The 18,341-nt window shown below is 40.3% G+C and overlaps 1 protein-coding gene across 1 annotated transcript in view; it reads left to right on the top strand.

Moving 5' to 3' along the window:
• The window catches only part of gbe1b (glucan (1,4-alpha-), branching enzyme 1b), a 113,340-nt gene that overhangs the window by 18,768 nt on the left and 76,231 nt on the right, over positions 1–18,341 (top strand). The window contains exons 4-7 of the mRNA XM_074680233.1: positions 778–903; positions 2,795–2,930; positions 5,049–5,139; positions 10,129–10,338. Coding sequence (XP_074536334.1) covers positions 778–903; positions 2,795–2,930; positions 5,049–5,139; positions 10,129–10,338 — 563 coding nt within the window. The remainder of the gene's footprint in view (positions 1–777; positions 904–2,794; positions 2,931–5,048; positions 5,140–10,128; positions 10,339–18,341) is intronic.

Below are 18,341 nucleotides of genomic sequence, written 5' to 3' on the forward strand. Positions count from 1 at the left end.
CTTTCTCCTTTCTTATTTGACTGATCGAGGCAAAGTAACTCCTCAGTTGGATTTCCAAACTATACTTATTTGACCCCCTTCCAGTCTTCAATTGCAGACGTAATGGATGAGAGGCAAAGGATAATGATTTAGATTTCCTAGTTTTCTAAATTGCTCCCTGGCTCAAACCCGCTCTCAAGACCGGCCAGAAAGTAGCTGTGTTAAAATCAAAAGATTTGCTCGCAAAAATAAAACACTGCACAATTTCCATCGAATCCTGACTCCCACCAACAACTATTCCAGTCAATACTGAAGCCGTTTTCTCCTGCAGACCATCTTGTGTCTCTAATGGTTTGTGGGAGTCCAGGATCAGTACGAGGGTTTTTGCATTGATGTAGAGGCAGTTTTAATGTGACATATTGAGAAATGTTTGCTGTTGAACAATCTGCACCATCTTTTCTGAATAATGGATGGCAAGGAACTGCACAGTTTTATGATGTAAGCGTTTCATGATGTGAAGATGTAAATAAATACATGATACGAAGCACAATCCTTATTTTTTTTCGTCTTTTCTCATGATTATGTTTTCACTTTTACATCACTGTTTCTTTTCTCTTCATCCTGCCCTTCAGTGTGTTTCATGTGTTTCACATCCCTCGTCCACTCATTGAACAAAGTGTGTGTTCTCGTCCTCTCGGTTTATGTAAATTGCCTTTAGTGTCATTTGAATGTCCTCTCTCTGGGTCGTTGTTTAAGTGCCCTTGCTGAAGCTCGACACTCATTTGTCTCATTTCCCAGGTGGTTGTTCACAGTGAGGAGGGGGAGCGGCTTTACCGGATCTCACCCTGGGCAAAATATGTGACCCGGGAGGAGAAATCTGTGGTCTACGAATGGGTTCACTGGGACCCCCCTCAGCCATACACTGTAAGTCATAACAGTGATGCTTTTTCCCCAGTGTTGACTTCATGGTTGTGTCTTTTTATTCCTGTTAGAAGTTTTTTTAAACGTGTTATATAATAATAATACACTACAATATTGCAGTTTCATTTGGTTGATGCTTTTGTCCAAAGGGATGTACAACACTAAGCAGTTGGGGGTTATGTGCCTTGCTCAAGGGCACCTCAACAGGTCTCAGGAAATTATACGAACACCTCTCCAGCTATTAGGGGTGAAAGAAAAAATTGATTCGCATATATATCTAGATGTTTTGTCAAAAATCTTTTGGTTTTTTTTTCAAATTCAAACTCTTCATTTCAGGCTTGTTTATAAGCTGGATTGGAAAAAAGTTACCACTTTTCTCCAGCAGAGGGCGAAATGTTTCTCTCTGACTCACAAGATGTGCATTTTTTGGGAAAATATGGTTCCTGATATAGTCTGTAGACATTATCATCATCATTTAACTTTTTCACATGGTCTGGTAGTAAAAAAAAAAAGCTAACTAAAAATTGCAAAAATCGTAAATATCGAAGAATCACAAATTGAATCGAATCTCACCTCAAAAATCGTAAAAGAATCGACACAGGAGAAAAGCATATTGTCCTAGCCCTACCAGCTATCAGCCCAAATTCCCCAACTTTGGTCCATGTTGGGCCCTAAACCAGCAACCCTTGAGTTAACAAGCCCCTATAAACTGAGCTACTGCTGCCCAGAGTGCTGAGGTTTCCAAACTTTTCAGGCTATTACCCTCAAAAAAGCAGTTTCAGAGGCCAGTAACCCCCCTTGTAGACGGGGTTAATTGAATGTTCTCTGTTTGTATGATTTTATCTGAAGTATAACCCCTGTTTTTGTTTGAAAAATGCAAATTTACATATTTTTTGGTGTAAATAAATATTTCCCGCACCTACTTTGGGAACCATTGCTCTATGGGATGATCCAGATTTGGCTCATTCCCTTCATGTCAGCCCTGCCCTCTCCCATTGGGTTCCTGCTCTGTCTTTTGTCCTATCATCTCCATATAAAGACATAAAAACCAGAAAAAAATAACTGCAGAAATCATGTTGATGCAGTACATTTTTGATTATGGAAGTTTGAAATATGATCAAAAAGTTGGTGTGAGTTTCATACTTTTCTGTGGCTTTGAGCATCTTTTCATGTGTAAATATTGCATAATGACCTCGTTTTATCTTAAACATGAGGTTTTGTGTATTTTTGCAGCCACTACTCTAAAACAGTTGGCAAACAGATTTCAAACTGATGTTTCTGAAGTTAAACCAAGCTGATGTCCTCTCTCCTATTTCTTGCATTGTGACATGAGCTATATATTTAAATTTACAATCAACCTTTCATCTCAGATCTGCAGCCGCTCTAAAGTAGCTGCTTGCGGCTGATTCGAGAGGCTCTGAATGTGTCTCAACGCTACTTGACGCCCTCGGCACAAGTGCACAAAAGCAAAACAATAAGAGGTTGTTAAAGACCACCTTGTTTCTTTATCACTTGTTATTTAGCAGCGTTTTAATTAGAGGAGCCCTCTTACTGGCGGTATATGCGCTTTATGTACAAGTGGCTGAATCATGTACTTCAAACGGAGGGTTCAAAAGGCCTGCCGGGCAGCCATCAGGAAATTATGTCTATGTGTAAAATAAATCCCTCTTTGGTTGTGTAACGCAGACAGTGTGAATCATGGATCCTTTAATATTTAACATGCACCGAACCATTTTCAGCCTCAGTGGTAATATTGCTGCAGAGACGCAGAGAACTCGCACTGTGACCTTTTGCTTCATAATTACTTACCAAATGTAAGCTATTTTTAGACACTTTTAGGAAGAAGTGTGAGCTCATCATGATTCTTTGTCCAACTTTGTTTTTTTCTCTTCAGCATATCCACCCTCGGCCGAAGAAGCCCACAAGCCTGCGAATATACGAGGCCCACGTGGGCATCGCTTCACCTGAGGGGAAGATCGCCTCATACACCAACTTCACAAACAACGTGCTGCCTCGTATTAAGGATCTCGGTGAGACACACACTCCCTTTCTTTTCAGTGTCACCCTGAGGTTGTCTTCTCATGTCAAGCGTCAGTCCAACTCTTGATGACAACTTGGGAACACTTTGTATCCGTCCCTGCCAAAATCAAACTAGCAGTAAATCCCCGAGGTGACGTTTCTATACACCCCTCCACACATCAGATCAGAGCCAACAAGGGTGCTGGAAGAACAATACCTGAGGGGTTTGAGATTCATGTTTTTAGAAGCACCAGTGTCCTGTGCCATCTCCGTCAGCCCTGGTCCACAGCCCAGCAGACACGCCGAGCAGCTCTGTGAGCGGCTCTTCCTCCAGCAGCACTATTTTCAGTGGCAGACCTGTCACACTCCCTCTGCACAAAAGCACATCAGCAAGTCAACATCCTGTTTACTGGCATGACCTGCAGGGATCGGGCTGTGTTTTGTAAGGAGGGCTCCACAGCACCAGTCACACAGCACACAGTGGTTATGGCTCCAAAACTGACAACTTGTTTCTATTTGCATGATCTTCCTCCAGACTGGCAACAGAGGACAAAAGCTAGCTTCCTGCTCTTCATGTCAGTCAGGGAAAGAAATATAACTCAGACCTTTACAAAGAGCAACTTGTTGAAGCATAACCTCTTTATTGTGATGAGTTATTTTACTGGTTGAGGCGAATTTGTTACAGGTTGAATTTTAACAAATGCTGCAAATTCTATGTCCCCTTCTCCCCTTTATCCTCTTTTTTTTAGAATAATTAGTCATATAAAAACTCACTGTGCTCTCATTACGCATTCAACTCATTAACAGGGATGTCTGATTAATTTCATAATAACTGGTCTTATGATAAAGAGTTCAAATGTGACTTTCACCTTACAGAAAAGACCCATGCCTCGCGTTTTCAATTCTGCTGATTTGTGCTGTTATTATTATACATTCAGCCTCAGCCTGCTGCAGCAACATTATTAAAAGGCTCAGGTATGACTGGCACAGCAACTGGAAGCGATCTGATAAATGTTGTTTCCCTCCCTGTGTCATCCTGTTTAAGAGTAAACGCTGTCAAAGAATCACCTGCAGCAGCTGAGGGAATGCGCACAATAGGGTTCTCCAGGAGGCTAAACTCCTGCGTCTCTGGTGACGTCTGCCTTTGCTTGCCATTTCGTTTTCCCGACAGAGGAGAGAGTTTATATAGAAATGTATAAAGGAGAAACTTCCTCTCACCCATGTGCTTTGTCACTCTCCCTCAGAAGCTAAAGCTCCTCTCGCTCTCGTCTGAAGGAAGCGATATAAATAAACAAATCTGCTCCACACAACAGTTAGAAACTGCAGGGCCTCCCTCCAGAGTGCTCAGTGGCTTTTTAAAAGCCTGTTCTCTTATTCAAAAAAGCTTTATTTTGCAGGTCCTTTTGAAATGTCGTACATGACCTCCTGACTCTGTTAGCTGGTGTTTCCCTGTAGCCGCAGCTTGTCTTTATGGCACCGCAGCCAGGCATCAGACAGGAAATGCCTGGAGCTCAGATATACAGTCAGAGCGACACAAATCCAACACTCAGAGTCTTCACACTGCAAAAAAGTGAAATCTTATCAAGTATTTTTTATCATATTTTCAGTAGAAAATGTCTTTTTAGACTTATATGAGCCACATCCAACTCATCAGTCCAGAAAAACGTCTTGTTTCAAGTTGTTTAAAGGCAAAATGAAGTCTGCATTGCTTGTAACAAGTAGAATAATCTGCCAATGGAAGAAGAAAAATTTGTTAGAGAATTTGCTTGAAACTAGAATACTGTCTTTCTGCAAGTAACGTGTCTCTTGTTGCATTGGCAGATTTTTTTTTATTTATTACAAGAACTTCATACCTCATTTTTGTCTTTAACTTGAAACAAGTCAGGTGAATGTGGCTCTTAAGTCTAAAAATAAATTTTCTACAAAAAATGAGACAATAACACTTGATAGGAATGAAGTTAAACAATCACATCTTTTCAGACCAATTTGTGCTCGTTTTGTGTTTTTTTTTTTTTTTAAAGAACAATTACTAATTTCTGTGTATCATCTAATGAGATAGGCTGAATTCAAAATATAGTCTCAACCAAAAGAATAACACATCCTCCCCTCTCTCTGTCATCTGTTTTCAGGTTACAACTGTATCCAGCTGATGGCTATCATGGAGCACGCCTACTATGCAAGCTTTGGATATCAGATTACCAGTTTTTTTGCCGCCTCCAGGTAAATACACGTCAAAATCAATGTGATTTGTGAAATGTTGTACACGCTTGATTGCAGAGGTGTCACGTTAAATAGAAAAACATGTAAAGCAATTTTATTATCTCAGCTGTCTTCGTTTTAAACCCTCCCCCACACACACCCACACACACATTCACAGTCACACACATTTTGATGCTATTAATAGTCCACATTTTTTTGCATTACACATTCAGTCTATTTGCATACTGTAATTACCTGTCTGTGACGCAGTTTTCATTGTTTGCAGTAGATTCTGACTTTCTCTTCCGTAGAATAACCATGAATTCACGCACTGAGCGTGATGTGAAAGACAGAAGCCTGTTTCTTTTCTTTTGTATGGAAGGCAACAGTTGATCTAAGGTCCACAAAATTTTTAGTTGTCCTTTTTCAGTCTCTGTCATTAAAACTTAGATCATCATGCATTTCAGTTAGGTCCTTTAATGTACCGTATTTACCCAAATAGAATGCTTTTTTTTTGTTGAAAACAGCATGAAAAAAGTGGGGTCATTTTATAATTGGGGTCTAACCATTGACATGCTGATAGTTGTCTAGGTTACACGACCGCAACAGCAGAGAGCGCCAACTTTTTGTAAAGCTAGTGTCCTCACAGTGGCTGCAGTCATCTGTCAATCACAGCAGAGACGCAGTGACAAGAGCTGTGCAGGAGATGGGAAATGTATGTCTCTGCTACATTCTTATGTTATACACATAACGAATTTTGGCTTTCAGACAGCCAAAAACATGGCCTAACGGACTGTAATCTCCAAAAAAAGACTGTCTGAAAAATGCAAACTTTAAAAGAAAAGCTTAGCGTGAACCTCAAAGCGGCTGTTTACTAGAGGCAGACAGGAGTGAGTTTGTTATTCAGAAACATATAAACGGCAAGAGCCAGAAATGAAAGCCATCTGTAATTATTATTTCAATGAGTTTCTCAGAATTTTAATATAAATAGTTTCTTTGAACAAAGTAAATGTTGGTTATCTGCGTTTTATCTGAATATTGGTTTTGAAAAGAGGGGGTCGTGTAATCAGGGTTGTCCTATATTCAAGTCAATACGATAATTTTGGCAGAAGCAGCTCAAGGCCAAGCAGCAACCTCCGGTCTGAGAATATGAGACAATGGGGAAGTGCTAAAATCTGCTGTTTCTCAAGTGTTTGCTTGAGGCTGGCTCCAGAAGTAGCGGAAGTCACATACACACCAAGCCAAAAAAAGCCATTTTCAAAGCAGAAATTAACCTATATTTTATACAGACTATGCTCAAGGCATATAATGTATACTGTCTTTTTTGATTCAACTCCCATACCTGTCAAATTTGAGTCCAGCGGGGTCACCAGAAATAACCTTTTCTGTGTTTCAGTGTAACACATTAACTCTTTTATTAACACCTTCACTTGTGACTTTGGGTAAAGCCGTTCTGTCTAAGTCCTTTAAAGAATAAGACTGAAAAGATTCAGGTACCACCAGTTTGTGCTGCATTTTTTTTCAAAGTCCAAAAGGTCTGTAAGACTAAAAGTGATATACGAAGGGTTGATAATTAGGGGTGGGAGTGAAAAATCGTCATATGATATGTCAGGATTTTTTGTTGGGCAATATCAAAATCATGATTCTTTGTCTTTTTTTTAAATCAAAGTCAAATTCTTTATTTCAGTCTTTGTTTATAAATCGGATTGGCTGAATTACCACTTTTCTCCAGCAGAGGGTGAAATGTTTCTCTCTGACTCGGGTGATGTGCATTTTAGGGGAAAATATGGCTCCTGATATAGTTTATAGACATTATCATCATAATTTAGATTTTTCACATGGTCTGGTGTTAAAGCAAACTAAAAATCAGAAAAGTTGAAGAATCGCAATTTCAATAGAAACAGCACCCCAAAAATCATAAGAGAATTGAATTGCAAGAATAGCATATTAATGATGGATGTTCAGTTAGATAGTAACAGAGAAGAAAAATAATACTGATCTGAGTGTGTCCCAGCACATGCACCAACCACCCTAGTTAAGCCACCACAGTCTTTAAGCCTGGACACGCTGCTGTCTGTAGGGACTCGGCTCAGGAACACCAGAGCTGCTTGGTCTCAGTCCCTGTACGCATTAAACTTTAGAGCAGGGGTCTCAAACTTCAATTACCTGAGGGCTGCTGAGCATCCAAACTTGTCACATGGGGGCCACTTCAGGAGTTCCACAAAAAAGAGCACACCTTCAACTGTTTGAAAAAACTGTACTTCTTAACATGAATGATTTTACTGTCATAGTTGTCTTTTCTTGCTGAATGTTTGCTGCCAGACACCAGAGTGCGCTTCTTCTCAGACAGCTGGGCCACATTTGCTCAGAGGGAGGTGTCAGTAGAAACCCTCAGTACGGCTTGAAGATGGACATCACTAATTAGTTGATTCGCCTCCTTTCTTGGTCTACAGGATATATTTTGTTAATTGACTGCTCTTTCTTAAGCTGTGCAGCTCGTTCTTTTTAAATGTGTTAACTGCCTTAAAGAGGTTTTCCTCTTTAAGAACGGCAACTTCTCTTTGTATATGAGACAGGAGTAATTCCCCTTAAACTCCCCAGAAACATATTGATTAAACAATGTTTTCACAGTGTTGGTCAGATGTTTGGGTTTCTTTGTTGATGCTTGGGTTTCATGCTGCGATTATGCTGCGTTCAGGGTCAACTCAGAAAATGGGACTAACTCAGTCTGCTACGTCAGCCCGGCAGTGGACCAAGCCGGAAACACGGCATGCTGTATTTCCCTAGTTTAGTTTCCACTGAATGATGGAGGGATGCTGGTTTACCACTTTGGCCTGGGTTCCTATAAGGGAAACACTGCTTGTGTGCAACCCACTCACCATAACATATCTGTTTGGCGTATGTTTATTTATAGCACGTGTGTGTAGGATGTTCAACACAGGAAAAAAAAAACTTCTCATGAATTAATAAAGTATGTCTCCTTTAATCCTTCTCCTCCATCACAAAGACTCAAATCTTTTAAATTGGGTCTCTTTCTATTATTTTTCAGTGCTTTACCATTTATACCACCTTCCTGTCACCTACACAATCTGCCCTCAAGTACGACCTGAATAGTTTAATACAATTTCTGTTTATCGAAAGGGCAGCTCAAAAAGAAGAAACTGAGTGAGCAACTTTCCGCATCATAGAAATATTCACCTCATATCAAGGTTAGGAAGTCTGACACCAGCAATAATCTCCCTGTAAATCCATTTGCTGTAAATCCGCAGAGTGGAGGGAGTTGCAGATAAAGATGGGCCAGTCTTAGCATTTATCTTCTCTCAGAGATTCCTCCTCCTCTGCTCATAGTAGAGCATAAACCCAGAGTGTAATGTATATAGTGTAATTTCACCCATGATTGATCTCTCAGTGTCATTTAAGACCTGAGCGCTGGAGTAGCAGGGAGCAGGGAGAGTCTGTCACGATGTGTCCTGTTTTGCAAGGAAGCTGATGCTGTGATAACTGGAAGGACAGACAGGACGTTATTAGACAATGTAAGGAGCGTATGGTATGGATGTGTGTGTGTGTGGGTTTATAATAGGGGCATGAAGGGGTTGACAGTTGCTCTGTGGAGTTTCCAGGAGTTGAAACCTTTAACATGACGTCAGTTGAAAGCAGGGGATGATCTGTAGACAAGTGATCCAAGCAGGCTGTGTTTAACAAATACGTATTACTCTGTGCTGATACACTTAAAAGAAAGTCTGTTTCAATTTTATACAAAATCATTTATTCTCAGATGTACAACCCTTGGAGCGAAGAAGCATATTACTTTCATTGTAATGGATCTGAGATAGAAGTTTTGTTCTTTTGTTTACAGAAAGTGAAATGAAACACAAAAAGAAATTTCCTTGACAAAGAAATTGTGCTTTGAAAGATAAAGAGAGTTTACATCAGCTTCTGTTTGCAGAAGTATCTAAAAAGAAGATAAGTAAGCAACATCTGTGTAATTAAAAAGTAAAGCTAGTGTGACACATGAGGCAGGCTGCCTCAGGTTCCATGTTTAGAAACTCATTTTTACAGTGAAATCAATCGTGTTAACTCCCTGGTTTGAAAAGTGGCTCTAGTATTGTTGGTTCATGTCTTTGTTTGTACAGATTAAATAGAGGTGAATTAATTCATATCATATCTGTTTTTATGATATCAAGACTAGGAGTTGGACATAAAGTAGTCTAGTGTAAGCAAAACTGAAACGGTTCATTACAATCTTTGGTTCATGATGATAAAACCGGTCCATTTAACCTCTTAGAATAGAATACAATAGAATGTACTTCATTTTTCCCTGAGGGGAAATTCAGGAATCACAGCAGCAATCAAGAAAACAAAAGTAAGAAAGTGTATAGAAAGTGCAAAAGGGTCCATAACAAAATAGACGATGACAGCTAGACCATCATTCTCCAGTGTGGTGTTGGTGTCTGGTGTTAGCTCCATTAGCCCTGTCTGTGAATAGCATGGTGCTACTCTGCCTTCTGGTATTCCCTCTGTTGCTGGGTTTGCACGGTTAGCTTGTCCATCTTACTGGAGATAGATCTTACGTTCCCAATAACGATGGATGGAAGGACAGGTCAATGTCGTCACTTCTTAGCTCATACCTCAGAACCAGAATGTCATCCTCACCTCCTCCTCACCTTATGGGAAAACATCAGGCCTTGCACCAGTTAGCATTGACATGCTACAGGCTGCTAACAGCCGATTTCACATGCAAACAATGTGGCCATAGTTACATGTAGGATGACCAGATAAACACAGGAGCAAAAAAACAGTAAAAATATCACTGAAGACAAAACCAGACCACCAAATGGACCACACAAAGCAATGACCCACTCCGAATGTCCACAACGGAACAGCACCTAGTAAGCCCTTTTTTAACAGGATTTAAATTGAGGGTTAAAATAAAAAAGACAGGGCTTGATTTAGAAGAAAATGCTGCTCAGGTCATGGTGTGCTAATAAAAATCTCTCTGTGTCTCTGTAGTCGGTACGGCACCCCTGATGAGCTAAAGCAGCTGATCGACGTGGCTCACTCGATGGGTATCATGGTGCTGCTGGACGTCGTTCACAGCCATGCCTCTAAAAACACGGAAGATGGCCTCAACGGCTTCGACGGCTCCGATTCGTGTTTCTTCCACGCTCCACCCAGGGGAGATCACAGCATGTGGGACAGCCGTCTCTTCAACTACTCCAGGTACATCCTCATCATTTGATTAGACACTTAAACTTTCACTTGCACAAAGAGGAAAAAGTGAAATCAGAGGCCAATAAAGGTGTAGTTTAGAAGTCAGATATGTTGATAACCAAATAATTTCAAAACAATTATATATGTAGATATAAACTGTGCTTCCACCCACATGCTTCACGTAAAGAGTTTATTTTAACATATTGATGCTCTCAGTTTATCTGCATCAGGATGCTGTGCAGTGAACAAATGTATTTTCAGATGTGCATTGGTGCATACGCTTAAAGAATGTTTTTAAAATCACTTTGATGCCTTTTTTATTGCATTTTTATTTTCCACAAGGTGGAAAAAACCTTCACAGGGAAGATTTACAGCTTTTTTTACACAGAAAGTTTACTAGAAATGGTACTAAATCAGAAGTTATTTACCTACTGAAGCACAAACACAGCAGCTCCGTGGTTATTCACGGTAAATCTACCTGAATCCAGAACCACTGGACTCTTTAGAAACCACTTTTGTCTTTGATTTTATGCCACCTTGATGGAAAAAAAAGAGTCAAACCTTCATTTTTTTCTGAGCTTTTAAGCACACAACGTTCTCATTATAAAAGCAATGATTACTGCAATTGTAAATCCACTTTCTGTTCTCGATGTGGACTTTCAAAGCTGCATTTAAAAGTGATGCATGAGGATAAACTTTCTATGAGCGTTTTAGAACCAATCAGGACAACATCTTTGAAATGAACTAACATTTACCTTTAAAATGAAGCTGATCAATGACCACAGAGATGAGACAGTGCATGAGAAAATGCAAACATGTATGAGCTACATACGAACAGATTGATAGAGGAGGTCCTGGCATACCACTCTTTCTTTTTCCCCAGCCTTATCTGAAACTGTGTGATGTGCTGAAGGTCAGAAGCATGACATGATCTCAGAATGACAGATTACATCTCTCACTCTAATGGCCGTGCAGTCGGCTTCACTGTTAATCTGATATTCCTAAGGCGTAAAAAGGGCTATTAGTGGAGAATTTAACTTCACTCAAATGCTCTTGATTTGTTACCTTTTTACACATTTAGTCAGACAGGAGCTGAATTTTAATGCATTATGAGTAATGATTGGATGTTACAGTGTTGGCAGCCTCTGCTGATGCTCATATTTTTGGCTAATTATAAAAGTGAAAGGAAGATCATACAGATCTTAAGTCGCAGGCTGTTGTGTGACTCTGCTGGTGCTCAGTGTAAACCTAAACTATTGATTGGAGTTGTTGTAGGCTGTGTTAATTAAGTGTCTCCTCTCAACTCTGTACCCAGAAAATGATCCCAGCACACATTAGAGGAACAGCCTGCTTTTGAGTCTATCAGACCGGCTCCTAATAAGTGTGTGTTGGTGTGCAGCAGCAGTTTCCAATACATTATACAATGTTTAGTGTCAGGCGTGGGGGCTATAATAAGAGAACAAGGTTCTTCTTTCATTAGTTATTGAACTCTCCTCATATCCGAAGCACTCATTAAACATGGTGCAGACATATGCCACGGCTGGGAGGCATATGAGGAGCCATTTGTTAAAGCCCAAAGGAGCTTCACAATGTCATCGGCCGTTCATTTGTCTCGCCTGCCTCTCTCAGGTTGTTTGGACGTGTCGTCTGAGTCAAGCTCCTCTGCTGCTCCCTTTGGAAGGAAATGAACCCCAGATCTGAGTCTGAAACACGGTCTGTTTTTAATCAAGCCGCCCCGCTATCAGCCATCACACTCTGACCGTGATGTTCTTATTAGGGTGACAGACGCTGACTGATACTGGCTATCAGAGCAAAGATATATTTTCCTTATGGCTGCCTCTTCTGCTCTGCTTCCAAGTCTGCATCTTTATCTAAGAGCACCTCTTTTAAGTTGGTGTTTTTATTCAACTTTCATGTAGACGTTCAACTCAGGCAGAGAAAGCTGTCTGAATAGATGCCTGATGTCTGATTGTTTACTGGAGGACCCTCTGAGTCAAAGGCGTCTGCTTTGGAAGACATTCTGCAGACACTTGGCCTTGATGACACTCATGGTATTGTGAATCAGAAGGTTCTTTGCATTTCTTTAAAAAATCTGTCTTTAAGTCTAAAACCAAGTTATTGAACTGGATGAATCATTTTAGTTTAACGGAGGAAAAGGTGGTAATTTCTTCACTATAAGTTGATGTGCTCAGAGTGTCCTTGAATCTTCCAGGAATGCTGGGTTATTTCGTTTGAAAAAAATAAAGACTTAAACTCATTACTTGTTACTAAACTTAAAAACGTACAAGGTGGTAAAACACACACACTGCTCTTCATGCAATGAGCAGAAACTAACATCTGTGTCATTTTCTTTTATAAACCATTTCAAAGGCATTCGAGTCACCTTGCGGCGGTGACAGAGTCAACAGAGCTCACTGTTCGGTGGCGGTCACAGGAGCCGAGCCTCTCTGCAGATCAGGGCCTTCAGATGTGAGAGTTCTGAGAAGCTTGATGTGGGCTCGCTCTGTAATCCCCCCACCTCTCTCTCTGGATCATTTGCATCCATTTTTCATCAATCTTTATGTGAATTCTTAAGATATGAAAACTAGGCCCGAGGCCAGGCTTTTGAAAACTCGTTTTAACTCTTCCCCGTGCTCTCATGCTGTGAGAACGGCCCTGTGTTTGAGGACCAAGGAGCAATAATTCTCTCTTTGACAAGATTATTCTGTGAGTGTGTGTGTGTTGTGGTATAATGTTCAAATATTTGGTCTTTATGTGTGGAATAAACAAATGGTGAATGTGTCTGTATGTCTGTATCTTTAAAAACGAAAGAGAAACTCAGATAAGATGGATACGAGTGTAATGATGTGTAACTTTGTACTATATCCATTGATTGATGTATGTTATTTGAATTTTAATGGTTCCCTTCCGCTGAATCTCCACTAAATAGTGTCAATCTCATAGATCCATGTCTGAAAATAGCAGTTTTATATGAATTACTACTCTGTGAGTCAGAAATTATTGGGCATATATTTTCCCTACTCTTTACATTTGACTTTAACCTGTTTGCGTCTTTATTTTTTATTCCTACGGTAAGTTCTCAGATGTTTGGTGCACAAAGTGACAGCCAAACATCCTCCGAGTTGTGAACCAACAGACAAGCACACAGGGGAAGACATGTAGGGAAGCAAAGAGTCATCCTGCTGATAAATGACAGGTTTTTATTTTAAAGAAGCAGAGCAGAAACCATCACAAAAGAAGAAAAAAAATCCATCCCTGGTTCCCTTTGGAGCGTTTATGCTTTTACATACTTGGACCAACTTTGGACTTGAGTTTAGTCCCAACCTTGGGCTGATCAATCATAATCTCACACATGAGCGCTAACACAGTGCAGATTGAGTCATTCAGTATTTTAGGGCCATGATTTATTTCCCCCTGCTCCATGGAGTCACACAGCAAGGGGTTACTGTGTTTTTCCTCTGGTGAGACGCGGATAATGAGCTCAATATAACTGTAGGGTGGAGATTTCATGTTGAGTGTCCAATAAGTACCACAATAAGTCAGTGGGTAGTAGCATAGAGGATACGCTTCTCCAAACTAACTGGAAATATGAAATTCTGGCTGGAAATTGATGTGATCCATCCATAGATAAAGCTTTTTATTATGGTAACACGTTATTTGAAGGAGTACGGACATGACACTGTCATTAATTTGAAGGAGGCTTCAGGCATGTCTATGAATGTTGTCTCTAACACATTTATGCCCATTTTTTTCCCAAATATTAAGGCATAAAGTTTTAACAGTTGAATCCCCGTGAATCATGTTGTTTGTTTATTTTTTCCATTTTTGTACTTTTCTTAAGGGAAATAGCATTTTTATGACTGGCAACAATTGTTGCTGGTTGTCACACAGCTTGTCACTAGGTCACCTAATAGTTTCATAGAAATAGTAATAATTATAATACTAATAAAGTTATAGCAAAATGATAATATAACCATAATTAATTAAAAAAAATGGTGGTGTGTTTGTGTGTAAGAGCTGGGTGGTAGGTGTGGGCATTGGCTATGGCAAGTACTTTGGTGTCAAGAAAATTGATCCAAATAAGTCAGTTAAGGCAGTGTTTTCTTTTAGTTTTTGACTAGCTATGTTGACACTCACAGAAATAAACCCATGAACAAAAAAAATATTTATCCCAGGTACAGTAAATCTATTTGGGGGGGGAATCATAAGAAATTTATGAAAATTGCATCTTTCCAGGACAATTTGCATCCACCATGTCTGACCGAAGGAGTAAGAAGCAGATGATGTCATGTGACAGGAACCACTTTAAAACTACTTTTTATAAACCAAAACCTTTGTCTAAGTTGTCTACTAGCATATAAGTGGGAAAAGTTTCATTACTAACGTTATGATTTTTTATTGTGAGCAGAAAATGACAGTGATACACTTCGGCAACAATTATTGCCAGGCAGACAAAACGGGTTGAGTGTCATTCAGTCAGTTATGTCAACTTTTACGGAAAGTTGACGTTGTTTTGGGCATGTCTTTGTAATGAGAACTTCAGATTTACAAAGACAACCTAACCTGCCACTGTCTTTGTAAATGTGAAGTTGTAATTACGAAGACAGTTGACATAATTGACGGAATGACACTTTAATGACAACATTCATAGACATGCATGAAGCCTCCTTCAACTTAATGCCACATGTCATGTCATGTCCATGACAGTGTCATGTCTGTCTTATGCATACTCCTTTAAATAAAGTGTTTTCCATTTTAATAAGCGCTGATCACAGAGAAGTGTCAGAAGCGAATTGAAATTGACACTTAATTAACCTATAAGAATATTCGCAGGTGTAAGAGTTGTTTTTGCTGTTCTTTGGCATGTTACTAAGAAATAGTACAAAGTTTAGTGTGACAAGATTTTAAACCATCTCAGTTGTGTCCTGTGTATCTATTCTGGTTTAAATAACTGGGTGGTAACTGGTCTGGAATTCTACATCAACCAATTGTACAACGGTGGTTCCAGCTGTGTCTCCCTCCCATTCTACTTTCCACCCCAGGGAGTGTTATTCCCTCAGCAGAGCCTGCAAGGCTGTACCCTCCCCCATGGCCGTCTGCCAGGTTCTGGCGCAGCTCCTTTTGTAATTCCAATCCAGTCCCTACTGGTCAGCACATTTACACACATTTACACACATTTACGCACATGGGAGCTTCCTAGAAAGGCGTATTTCAAACAAATGGGCGGCGTTCTGGAGGATGTAGCAGTGCCCTCTTTGGTAAAACCCAAGGCCTTCTTTGTCAAGAATAATCTCTCCCTAAAGTTTACTCAGTATTTTCAGTGCTTAAACCAAATCAAACTGACAGTAAGGCCTGAGAGCAAACGCCTCCTGTGTGCTTGTTTTCAGTTTCTGGGCAGAAACAACAAACCTTGGTGTCAAAAATGAGAAGCTTGAAATTCTGGGTGGTAAAACTTAAAACCTGTACCAAGTAGTCTAAACTATATCCAACATTATTGATCTTATAGAGATCCTGTTTTGCATCTTTGATGAAAATGTTCGATTTTAATGTGAGTTATATCAGATCAGCATACTGATGTCTGACCATGACCCAGTTTGATATTGCATCCTGCAAGTAAGCTGCAAAAAAATCACTTCCTGTGGGAAAATTGCCAACTGTGGTAGCAGAGGAACTACCTAATACAAAAATCATTATTAAAGCTTTTAAAAAGTCATCAGCAGGTGGTTATGCAAATCATAATCTAGACAGGGTGAGCAGGGCACTGATATAAAACTCACGCTTCAAACTGATTTCAGAAGCCATCCGTCAGAATGTATTTCATTGAAATGTCAGCGCATCTACTTATATCTGCACCAATTTTCTACTTTTACCTTGTGATGGTCAGTTATGAAGGGTAAAGGTTGTTTGAAGGGAAGTGTAGACCTTGATGCAGCTGTGCCAGCAAGCAAAGTAGGGAAACGGCTGCATGTCAATAAAACCTGTAAAAGAATGTCTCTGTCTAAGATTCAGTTTAATGTAAGGGCTCCTGTAGTTGGCGCTTTGCATTGAGACACAGATTAAGTTAATGAACCACTTCTACCCTGATGCTATAAAGCTCAGTAGCTCACTGTGAAGCTGTGTTTCTGGCAAGACTTGTGGATAATTTATAGGATTATGTTGTCAAAGTTGCCATACCTTTTGGAAAAACATCTGTGTTATGCAAAGCACACCTTCAGAGGTATGTAGACTCCACTGAAATATGGTGCATTGGAGAAAACTCAGATGGGGAAGAATTGGCCTGCCAGACAGCAATTGAATTCAGAAAAGGCAGCAGGAACAAGGTGATACTAATTACAGGTTGCTAAACATACAAACAGTCTCAGAGGCGGCAGAATATCCCTCCAGGGATGACAAGCAAACGCAGCTAGCTGCCAGGCAGCCCACAGAAAGCCAAATGGCAGATATGTGACACAAAGCACAGAGATGCAGGGACAGTGTGTGAGGCAGCAAGATGAGAGTTTAGCCTCAGAGGCTGCCTGCATCCGCACACAGACTCTGAGGATGCTTTACAACCTGCTACAAAGTATGAATATATAGTTCTTACACATGCGTATCTTTCATATGTATAGAAGAGAGAAGTTATTTGCATTTTAAGACTGCGACTGATTGTTTTCTGAACTGAAAGCTCAAGCAGAAGGATTTGTAGTTGTGATACCTAGCTAAATTGTAAATCTTGTCCAAAAGTCAGATAAAGCATGTTGAAAATTATCAAAGAGCCATATCAAAAGCTCTAGCGCATGTGTGTTTAATGTATCCACACGCTGAATGAATAATGCCACGATAGAATAAATAAATGAATCAAGCTTCAACCAGGAAATGTGGATTTATTGCAGGTGTCACCCCTGTCGCTGCCTCTGTCCTGGCTGCATTAATGGCTGCCGGGATTGGGAAAAGTCTGAAATGCGTTAAATGAGGCACCTTATTTGTCCTTTTTGGTCCAACAAATGCACACCATCCATCAGGCTGTCGAGGATTGTTGTTTGAGCATCACACTTCTGCTGGAATGACCTGTCAGCTTCTTAAATTTATACGCTCTTATCTTGCAGCTCACCTGCGTTGTTGTGAAAACACAGACTTAAATCTTTGTCTCTGCCATCATGACAAGTTGCCTTGACCCGTTATGCAAAATCGACTTCTAGAAACAAACACAGCAGGTTTCTGTATCTGCTCTGCGTGCTGCAAAACATAAATACTGTAATATGGGTCACAGCGGATGTTCTGCTGGAGGAGGAAATAAGCTCTGATAAGGAGCAACTAAGCATGAAGCTGATGTGGAAAAAAGTGTTATTTGAATTGGCTCGTAGCAGCAGTGTGAGCTCGCAGGTAAAACAACAGCACCCATGATAGATTACCTTATCTTCTTCTACAAGCAGCAGTATTAGAGCTTTACTCTATTAGTGTTCTCTAAGCAGGTTTCGCTGTCATTGCTGAGCTTTAGCATGAGGACACTGTAATATGCAATTTGCTTTTGTATTAACACCACAGGCCGAGTGATAACTTCATTGAACTGCATAGATAAGCGGTGCATTGCATCGAGTATAGAGATCTACTTTCCCACTGTAATTGGACCTGATGATGAATGGCATTGTGGGTCTTAATGTGGCAGTACGGTTTCATCTCGGGCCTCTGGCTCTCACTGGCTATTATCTCCATCCCGTGAGGATACATTGTGTCTGAGCCTTTGTTGGCTCTGCGCAGTGGAGTGGAGGACCTAATCTATTTATCACAGGGTCTGCGTGACCACCCAGCCAGGCTGCTATATCGGATCATACCAGACTCCCTTGCGCTGTTCCTCAGGGGAAGGAGGAAGCGGCGATGTAACATGCGGCTTCACACCTGTCAAACAGAGCTGAGGTTGGTCATCCCTGAGGAATGAAGCACAGGCGGCAACGCATTTAAATGTATTTTGTGTCATGGCTTACTCCCCCCCTCCTCAAAAAAAGAAGAATCAGGGCTTTATTTTTCTGCCATGA

Source organism: Halichoeres trimaculatus, unplaced genomic scaffold, assembly GCF_033239565.1.
Source record: "Halichoeres trimaculatus isolate MK-OKI-2021-1 unplaced genomic scaffold, fHalTri1.1 fHalTri1_scaffold_9, whole genome shotgun sequence".
NCBI classification, from domain to species: domain Eukaryota; kingdom Metazoa; phylum Chordata; class Actinopteri; order Labriformes; family Labridae; genus Halichoeres; species Halichoeres trimaculatus.